Consider the following 8,181-nt stretch of genomic DNA (forward strand, 5'->3'; position numbering starts at 1 on the left):
TTAAGACCAGTTTGAAATTTTTTTGATATTATTCTTAATTTTATCGATAATACTATTTATCTCATTGACAACACTAACATTGTACATTCGTTGATAATGTTATTTATTTCATTGATAATTTTTTTGGCAATATTTTTAATTAACTAATTCAAATTTAATTTGAATTTGCTATAATGGATTTAAATTGAACTCAAACCACTTATATTTTAGCTCAGCGTCTCAATTCAAATCCAATCATAATGCGCTGACATATTAATGAACAAGACAATGGTGGTTGATTAAATAAACCAAGTGATCGAGGTGCTTCACATGGCAGATGGGCAAGTTTTATTTACAGAAAAATGGGGGAGAAAATTAGGGAAATTGTGATTGGAAATCACATTAAGGTCAGAGAATCCCAGTTGAAATTTGTTTTGTTATCATGGAAGAACGTGGGAAGATGAAGGGGAAGCCAATTAGGGTTTGCATTTTTTAAACGTTAATAGATGGACCACGAAAATCTTAGTGATAAAATAATTAATTTGTTAATTAATTTATTGATCGAAGGAGACAAAGGAGAGGAAATTAATAACATCATAGAATAAGGACAAGCAAGGAAACGTCAAGTTGCTGACTTTGTTTATTGTTTATATTAATTAAGAGATTAATTAAGAGATTATCTAATGTATATGAATTATATATTTATCTTGCCATCCCTTTTATGTCCTAGTAAAGTATGGATTTAAATTGAGTTAAATCAGAACAAATATTAACTTAAATTTAATTTAAATTTATGATTCTCAATCTGAGTATATTATTCGAATTGATATATAATGTCACTAAAAGATTATTACTAGAGTGAACAATATTACGAACAAGATAATAGTATCCTCATAAAGGTGAGTGTTGTTAAAAGAGTTAACAATATGCCAACGATGAGAAATATAGTTAAAAGGATCAACAAGAAAAATTCAAATTGAATTGAACCTTCAACTCAAATTTAAATCGTTTAAGTTATATATAAATTTGAATCCCAATCGGCTTGACTTGAATACACCCCAACTATTGATTCATTGTCATATTACAAATTAACCCAAGGAGAAAGTTACATAAATCCATGTCTTTTGAAAAATAAAAATGTTTTGCTTAAAAAGAGTTTTTCGTAATTGTATTTATCTATATCAATAAAATTATTTATATCTATTTTTTAATATTTTATTATGTATTATTATGTGATTAAATAAATTTAAATTAAATATAAAGTAATATACAATCTATAATAATATATAATATAAATTCTTAATTAAATACTCAAAATTAGGTTTAAATAGAATTTTTTTTATATTTTTTGCATAGTTGTTTGTATATAGAGAATAATCATTTATTTTTATTTAATGGTATTTTGAATGATCTAAATTTTAATTTTTTGTATGTAATTAGTTTCGTCTTGAATAAATACCCTGATCTAGATCAGATTCCCCCTTATAAAAGCAAAAACAATTAAGAGAGAGAGTGTTTGCGATGAACAATATTATATTCTCAAAATGTCACATCAAACATGAGGGGTGGGTGATTGGCCCATTGAAAACTTCAATCCCTGTTTGTAGCTTCATTTTCTACATATAAAACAAATGAAAGCCCCACATCCACCTCAAATGTGTGTCTTTCATGTCATTTCTTTACACTTGTATTTCCCAGTGATCTTATCTTGTACATGTACACATAATCATAAGATAAGTTTGAGCTTTAGAAACGTTTCTTCCCTTATATGAACTTAATAAAAAGGCCACACCAGATGACTTTTTCCACCCTATATTTGTTGGAACTAACAAATGATAAATTTATACTATTTAAATTTAAAAAAATTAAATACTCATGCATCATCTTTTTATGTTAGTGAATTTCATAAATAAAAGAATAGAAAGGATTATTTTACATAGATTATTTTTTTTTTTTTTTCAAAATACTAATGCTTTAGAGTGAATTTAATTTTTAAAAATTTTAGGGGGTTAATGAATATTTTTAAGAGGCTTTGAAAATTGGGAAGATTTTTGGGGTGTTTTCAAAATTTATCTCTGACCCTCAATAGTTTTAAAACTCCAAAGAACTAAACAAACACATACCATTTTAAAATTTGTTAAAGTTTTTATATTTTTAGAATTCTTAAATGGTAGATTTTTTTAATTGGCCTGGTAAAGATAAATTGATAAATTGATATTTATATCAAATATTAATAATATTTTTGTAATTTTAATAAAGGATAAAATATTCATTTGCAGGAAAACCAAATAAAATTCAAGAATGGAAGTGGATAATGGGTGAAAATTTGATTTTTGAAACTCAAAATGAAAATTTGTCATTTCATCAATTATTGGGTAGGACATAGAAATTTGGCCTATTATAAATCAAAATAAAAATTAAATTTAATCAGATAAAAGAAAACCCCACTTCAGAAACCCAACAAAAATTTGCACGTTTGAGCATCATTGCTAATGCAAAAGGTCACTTGAAGGCCAAAGGCATGTTGTGAATTTGGCCTGTAGCTAACCTTTTTACTTTGCCAAAAAACAAAACCAATTAAACCTTAATTATAAAAAAAAAATATTAAACTAATCTTTGTCCTTAATCATCCCGACATACAATATATAATTCAAGTTTTTGAGTGATTTCTTATAATTAAAGATTGAATTTAATCAACTCATACAAACACTAAAATGAACTTTGGGAGAACTGTGCCAAATATGATAATGACTTGATACTAAATAATGTAAATATTGACAAAATTATCCTTTAAAAATTAATTGTTAAGATTGATGAATATAAAATCATATAAATCTTGCACCAGGTTGTTTCTTTGGATTCGAACCAACCACATTGCTATTCAATCAGGTAAATCAAAAGTTTAATTTTGATATATTATGAGAAAAAACTTGAAGTCATGCTCTCAAAATTTTTTTTTTTATCACTCAAACTACTTCTTGAGCTAAAATCACATATTCTGGAATTGGTCGTTTTGAATCAAATGTATTTTCTTAGTCTAATCTGTATATTAAATAGGATGTTTACTAATATATTTAACCCCAATAAATTTAGATTATTTTAATTAGTTGCCTGTTATTCATTTCCTTCTTTAACCGAGCTACTAATTTACCAAAACGTTAACTTTACATATGGCATCTTTAAATTTACCAAAATATTCCATAAAAATTCTTAATATTTCTGAATCTCTGACTAATATGTACAGTATTTGATTTATATTTTTTACTGTATGTCATTTTATCTTGTATTTCCGAGAATCCTGAAAGAAAATGATGTGTTCACTTTTCTGGAGTTTCGTCTTTTCAAAAATTCAAGACTTCAACAAGCAAAGGTAATTCTGCCACAAACTGATGATTATAAATTTGTTAATATTGTTATTTTTATCTTTTTTTTTTTTCTTCTCTACATATTTGTTTTATTTGTTTTTGTTTTTTTCTTTTTTGTTTGGAATTTATTGTCTTTTTTTCTTTTAACTTGTATGAATTTCTTCATTATTCTTTCCACTTCTTTTTGTTTTCTTTTATTTTTCACTTATTTCTTTATAAAATATTTGTCCTGATTAAGAATAAATTAATCTTTGCTTGTATCTATATATCTTTCTTTCTTTTTTTTCACTAATAATAATTAAAAAATTCCATTTGAATTTTAGTTTTTTATATGTTCAAAACCATAACCATAGTTTTATATGATATTAAATATGAATTTAATTAGTCAATGTGTAGGTAATCAATTAAAAATTGTTGGTATATTATTAATTTATAAACGAAAAATCTAAAAAATGTTTTTCACAGTTAGGGTTTGATTCGATTCGGATCACATCAGAACAAATCATTATTTAAAATCAGTTAAAAATTAATTTAACTTTATATTTAATTCAAGCAAGCTTGAACTTGAATGCTCTTATCGACTCAAACTTTACTTGTTCAATAGGATCTTGAATCTGAGTTCAAACCTAATCTATGAAATTATTATTTTTCCTATTTTCTTTTGTTTTTTCTATTTTCAGCAAGAGTCTAAAAAATTTCATTCCATACCAATTTGTAAAACCAATCTATGAAATTGCAAATTGCATTTGGATGGCAAGAAAATATTTAAAAAAGAAGAATATATACAAATGCCACTCCTGTCAAACCTTCTTTCTATCTTTATCTTCAACCCTTGCTTTATTTGATTTAGATTTTGCACAAAAAAAATATGCCATGAAAGGTGCACTATATAATTACAAATTTGTAGTGAATATTTTTCTTTGGTGGGGATGTGGGGTGGTGCATTTCTTCGACCTTTGTGTTGAGAAAAGAAAATAATATACAAAGTTCAATTTACAAAGTGCTTCACATTGTGAGGTGGGCAAGCAATCATTCTTCCGTTCAAAAAACTAATGTATTAAAAAAAGAAACGGCATAAAATTATATCGAAACGTTTTCCTACAAATGCGGCTTCTTGCCGCCTGTTTACTTTCCCTTCTATTTTTATTTTTCCGAAAAATCAAAATTTTTTAACCATTTAGTTCAGTAAATTTGAGTTAAGCTAGTGTTTGGGTTAATTTGAAATTGAATTGGGTTAAAGAATTGAGTTTACCTCAAATCAATTTGAGTTTAGTTAAGCTTAAAGAGAGTCAAGCTTGAATTTGACTCGAGTTTGATTACATTATTGAATTAAGGTCAATGCAGTATTGTAGTTTAGTTAAAATAATATTGTTTTGATATAATAGATTAAAATGTATTAAATCAAAATTGATTAAAATAATATCTTTTTGGTATTATAGTTGAGTCAAAATTAATCAAAATAATATCGTTTTAGTATTATAATTGATTTAAAATTAATTAAAATAATATTATTTTTGTACAATAATCGAGTTAAAATTAGCTAAAATGATATTATTCTAAAACAATGTAGCTGTGATGTTATAAATTAAAACAATATTGTTTTAATTATTTTGAATCGGAACTTTTTTAGCTTACGAAAACTGAACACCCTTAGATTCATGCTTAATAGTACAAAATTCTTATATTCAAGCTTTAGATTCCCTAAACCCAACTTGTTCAATCCGAATTGACAATTAAGCTTGAGACAGTTCGGTCTGTATTGGCAACTGTTTTTCTTAATTTAATAAGAAAAAACCATTTTAATAATAATAGTAATAATAACATTAAATCAAAAGTTTAAAAAAATCCTTAAAAAAAAGGGTTCCGTATTCTTCATAGCCTGTGTTCTTGTGTGAAAAGTCAGCGAGTCCTTCCTTCTCTCTTTCGCTTTCTCTTCAAAGAATCTGTTTTCTTTTGTTTCATTCTTTAAAATTCAAAACCCTGTTTGTTTTTTTACTCCCAAAAAGATTTGAATTGAAAATTTCTGCATATTTTTTGTATTTTCTTCATACGTTCATGACTCAGCATAGCTGAAAATTCAGCTAGGTTTAGTAATAATATTCAATGAAAGAGTTAGTTTCAGTTCTAGTTTTAATCTTGATTTCTCTGGTTTGTTCTTTGTCGTTTCATTTTTAGCATGTGCAGTTTCTTCAGCCTTCCAATGGAGAATTTCCAAGGCGATTTAGAAGATATTCTTCGAGCAAGCTCAGGTAACTCGCCGTCTGATATTAATAGTAACGTTAACAATCCGACTGCTTCTTCTTCTTCAACCTGGCAATTCCCTTCTTCGGATCCGTTGAATTTCACTTTGACTGCGGACGATCATAGAGATTCCTCCTTCGGTGATCCCTTCTCTTCCATTGGAGATCCGCTTCTCCACGAGCTCAACATGGCGGATTCGGCCGCTGCCTGCTATTACACCACTCCAAATTCGGTTGATGAAAGTGGCAGTACTTGTTCAGCCAGCTATCCTCATCATCAGCAAAGGGCTTTTGAAGATGAATTCAGGATGCCTTGCAACATTTTCTCTCGGATTCAGATCTCACAAAGCCCGAAGCAGCTGACGGTTTCGCCTGGTGATTCGCCACCGAGGGGACCTAAGGTGGCTGCTATGCTTCCGAGCAACATGATCAATGCCACCAGCTCGAAAAGTTCTTTACTTGATAACACATCTGGACCTTTGCAGATCTCATCCCCGAGGAATCTGGGCATCAAAAGAAGGTCATAATAGTTTAATATTATTAATAACTAATTGAATTTAATATTGGAAATTACATGTATCTAATGTAACTTAGATTATAATTACCATAAAATCATACTAATGATGATCTGAAATTAGGGTTTTGTATTAGTATTGTATGGTTTCAGGTGAGTTAATTCAGAAAAAACTTGGAACTTTTCTTTCTTCTTTCTTTAGGAAAACATTTCTTGCTCTATATTACTGAAAGTTTCTCAAACTGAATTCCAGAAAGAGTCAAGCAAAGAAGGTGGTTTGTATCCCGGCGCCGGCTGCACCAAATAGCAGGTCAAGTGGAGAAGTTGTTCCTTCTGATCTCTGGGCATGGAGAAAATATGGGCAGAAACCCATCAAAGGTTCGCCTTATCCAAGGTAAACCAGTCTCAAAACTGACATAAAATCAGGCTCTAAACTTGACAAGTTGGAATGATTACCTGTGGATTTTCCAGGGGCTATTACAGATGCAGTAGTTCAAAGGGATGTTCAGCGAGGAAACAAGTTGAGAGGAGCCGAACGGATCCGAATATGTTGGTGATAACTTACACTTCTGAACATAATCATCCATGGCCGACACAGAGAAACGCTCTAGCTGGCTCAACGAGGTCTCAGCCGTCTAAAAACAACGCGACGAAGAGCTCACCAAGCGCCGGCTCTCAGCCTCAGACTTCAACAAACAACACAAAGGAAGAAGTGAAGGAGAATAGTAACGACGACACGATCTCGCCGGTCGTTGGAGCCGGTAATTCAAGCGCTTCAGTTAAAGAGGAGATGGAGGAAATGGAAAAGCCATTAAAGATGGATCCAAATAGAGATCAATTCAGTGAAGGGTTTTCCCAGATATACAAACCGCCACTGTCAGACCAATCTCAGGAAGATTTCTTCGCCGATTTGGGAGAGATAGAAGCCGACCCTCTAAACCTCTTATTTAGCCATGGATTCAGTGCAGATATACCTAAAGAAAACAAGGTTTTGGATCCATTTAACCTCTTTGATTGGTCAGGGGACAACAATAACAATTCATTTGGAGAATCCAAGAGGGGTTTATAGCAAGACCTTGAAGCACAAACAAGAACAAATTAAACAAAACAACAAAGAAATTAAATTCGATTTTTATGCAAGTTTTTGTGGTGCAAAATTTCATTCAAGGTCATGTTTTAAACCTTTAGCTTGCATTCTGGATTAAATTTCAGATTCTCTTTTTTTCCATTTTCCATGTTTTTTCTTGTAATTTACCAGGACAGTCAGAAATTAGAAAAAAGAAAGGAAGATGGTAAAAAAAGAGAGTGCTGGTTGATTGGGAGCAGAGGCAGATGAGTCCCACAATCCTGTTGGAATATAGGTGGATGGGACAGAAAGCTGAGAAACAGAAGGTTCCACAGTTGAAACAAGTAAAGTAAATCCATCAGACATGACTGGCTAACTCAGTGAGTAGACTGATTTTCGATGGGATGGGACTTGCCCTTCCTCTTGCTCTTTCCATCCGGTGGGAAGAACATATTAATTTCACAATAATGAAATTATGAAAATTGAAATTTTTATTATTAAATGAATCTGTTTGTACAAATATATATTTTTTTTAAATTGAATATTTATATTATAAAAACTATTTTTATCTTTAATTTAGGTCAAGGTAGTGTTGACAAAGTCTCCAACCTTGTCAATATATTTTTTTATATATCCATAATTCAGAATTTGAATTTATTCTCTTTTTTTTTTTCTACTAAAAACCTTTTAAACTTTATATCTAACTAAAAAATTCAATGATTAGCAATAAATAATTCAGAATTTGAGTTCATTTTTGATGTTTTTGCATGGACAAAAAAAAGTTGCTTATGAGATATGATAGAAATGCAGGAGTTTTTGTACGTATTCCATATTTTGGTCAAATGCAAAGATACTTTAGGAAGTGTTCAAATTTTGAAGTATAAATGTTTAAAATATAAAAAGTATGATAAATTTGTATAGTTAAACCCATAGAGTGGCAAAAATTTAAATTTTCTATAAAATTATATAAATAAATTTATATTTAATATGTGTCATTGATTTTGAATTAAAAATAAA

The 8,181-nt window shown here is 29.3% G+C and overlaps 1 protein-coding gene across 1 annotated transcript; it reads left to right on the plus strand.

Annotated features, from left to right (window-relative positions):
* Positions 1 to 5,051: 5,051 nt before the first annotated feature.
* Positions 5,052 to 7,660, plus strand: LOC123205845 (probable WRKY transcription factor 14). Its single transcript, XM_044622893.1, has 3 exons — positions 5,052 to 6,104; positions 6,352 to 6,492; positions 6,570 to 7,660. The coding sequence occupies exons 1-3, from the start codon at positions 5,521 to 5,523 to the stop codon at positions 7,165 to 7,167; spliced, it is 1,323 nt and encodes a 440-aa protein (XP_044478828.1). The 5' UTR covers positions 5,052 to 5,520; the 3' UTR covers positions 7,168 to 7,660.
* The last annotated feature ends 521 nt before the right edge of the window (positions 7,661 to 8,181 follow it).

The sequence above is a fragment of the Mangifera indica genome, unplaced genomic scaffold (genome assembly GCF_011075055.1).
Source record: "Mangifera indica cultivar Alphonso unplaced genomic scaffold, CATAS_Mindica_2.1 Un_0017, whole genome shotgun sequence".
NCBI classification, from domain to species: domain Eukaryota; kingdom Viridiplantae; phylum Streptophyta; class Magnoliopsida; order Sapindales; family Anacardiaceae; genus Mangifera; species Mangifera indica.

Excerpts from the sequence above, each read along its gene's own strand:
- LOC123205845 (XM_044622893.1), top strand. The coding sequence starts at position 5,521 with ATGTGCAGTTTCTTCAGCCTTCCAATGGAGAATTTCCAAGGCGATTTA. Across the intron at positions 6,105-6,351 it reads AATCTGGGCATCAAAAGAAG|AAAGAGTCAAGCAAAGAAGG; the intron begins GTCATAATAGTT and ends ACTGAATTCCAG. Across the intron at positions 6,493-6,569 it reads AAAGGTTCGCCTTATCCAAG|GGGCTATTACAGATGCAGTA; the intron begins GTAAACCAGTCT and ends TGGATTTTCCAG.